This window comes from Cariama cristata, unplaced genomic scaffold (genome assembly GCF_000690535.1).
Source record: "Cariama cristata isolate BGI_N322 unplaced genomic scaffold, ASM69053v1 scaffold11759, whole genome shotgun sequence".
NCBI classification, from domain to species: domain Eukaryota; kingdom Metazoa; phylum Chordata; class Aves; order Cariamiformes; family Cariamidae; genus Cariama; species Cariama cristata.
The window spans coordinates 34,614-36,265 of record NW_009634059.1 but is presented as its reverse complement, the minus strand read 5'-3'; the positions used below and the strand labels follow the sequence as shown (position 1 = coordinate 36,265).

The 1,652-nt window shown below is 43.2% G+C and overlaps 1 protein-coding gene across 1 annotated transcript; it reads left to right on the top strand.

The window, feature by feature from the left end:
* Nucleotides 1–234: 234 nt before the first annotated feature.
* LYRM2 (LYR motif containing 2) lies at nucleotides 235–1,406 on the top strand (the record flags this gene model as incomplete). Its single annotated transcript, XM_009707024.1, has 2 exons — nucleotides 235–396; nucleotides 1,326–1,406. Coding segments are annotated over 2 exons (243 nt in total), but the record flags the coding sequence as incomplete, so codon positions are not given.
* Between the last annotated feature and the right edge of the window lie 246 nt (nucleotides 1,407–1,652).

The following is a 1,652-nucleotide window of genomic DNA, read 5'->3' as shown; positions in this document are numbered from 1 at the left end:
AGGAGAGCTGGCCCTCGCCCTCGGAGCGCTGCATTGGCGCGTACAGCTAGCCCTGTCACAAGAACGTGGTCCACACTTGGCGTGTTCCAAACTTAAATTGCTTGGGCTGGGAGCTTAGGCGATACTGCGTCTCTTTTAGAAAAGGTGATGTGGAGCTTTGTTTACGTGTCCCTCAAAGCAAACGGAGCTGCTGAGGGTACAGCTCACAGCAGCCTGTCCTGGGACAGCGGATAGACTGCCCTCTCTCCTTCCCAGTTCCTGAGGCGACAGCAGGTTCTTCAGTTATACAGAAAGATCCTGCGGGCTATTCGTGAGGTCCCTGCTGAAGCAGATCGCCACTACTTAAAGGACTGGGCCAGGGAGGAATTCAGGAGAAATAAGGATGCTACAGAAGAGGTGAGGATTGAGAACCCGCAACTCTGCCCGCCCTTGGGAATGATCGCTGTGCTGTTACGTGGGTGTCACGTCTAGACTGCTGAGAAGGCTCCTGTTACCGTTGTCTCTTAAGGAGCATTTATGTGAAAAAATGATTCAGCATCTCTAAATATTATTCCCACCCATTGGTAGTAGTAGTAGTTTCTCTGCTTTCCAGACAGTAATCCAGAATCAAAAGCTAAAAATCAACAAATCCCACTTAAACCACAAATCAGCAAAATGGTATCAAATGATACAATAACTAACATAAACTTACTAATGGTCAGGCTTTCTATAGCTTCCTTTTTTTTCATCTTTAATTTCACCTGTATTGAGGCGGAATATACAGTCAAATTGGATGGTTGTGGATATGAAGCATGCATGAAATGCAGAAGCCTTTACATTTCTTATATCTCTCCTGTCCCCTGCTTTCCAGTTTGTTCCTTTTTCTAGCCAGTTCTCGAGGAATTGGTGGCTGAATTATGCAGACAAAGCATTACAGTACTTAGATAAAACTAACATTGAGCGAAACATCCACTGGCTCCGTAAAACACCTGTCTTCACAATGCCGGAGTGTGGTTGTCACTACTTACTTTTACTTGCAAAGGTAGTAGACAACAGAGGCGTAAAGAAAACATCATTAGGAGTTTGAATCCAGTTCAAAACTGAGTTTTAAAGCAAAGCTGTAACCATCCCCCAAACACATCATTAAGGAATTGGACAAAATTAATTCATTCGTTCACCTGTTTTAACCATCTCAGTGACAAGAGCGTTACTTCACACAAAGAAATAGATCACAATAGTGCTGGTAAGAATTGTATGTATTGTAATGTGTTAAAATTTGCATGCTTTGTGTAAAATCTGTGCTGCGTACAGATGTTCAGTTGAGTAGATTCCATTTTGTTTTACAGGATGTGATCAGGATGATGATTACTCAAGGCAACATGCAACTTCAGGAACTTCAGAGAACACTTAAGCTGGCAAAATCCTGATAGTTTGTTGATAGCTGGACTTTCATCTGCGGGGAGCAAGCATAGTATTTTTTGCAGAATGTGGTTATAATTGCAGCCTTTGCTGACAACCTGGTAATGTTTGAAGGTGGAATAATCTACCACAGTGGGCTTTTTGTTTGTTTCTTCCCCTTCTCGGTTTGGTTACTCTCATGTGTGGAGACCACTCGGACACAACGGACTTTAAAGAACTGAATCGATGTTGTAGCATGTGGTGTGGGACAAGCA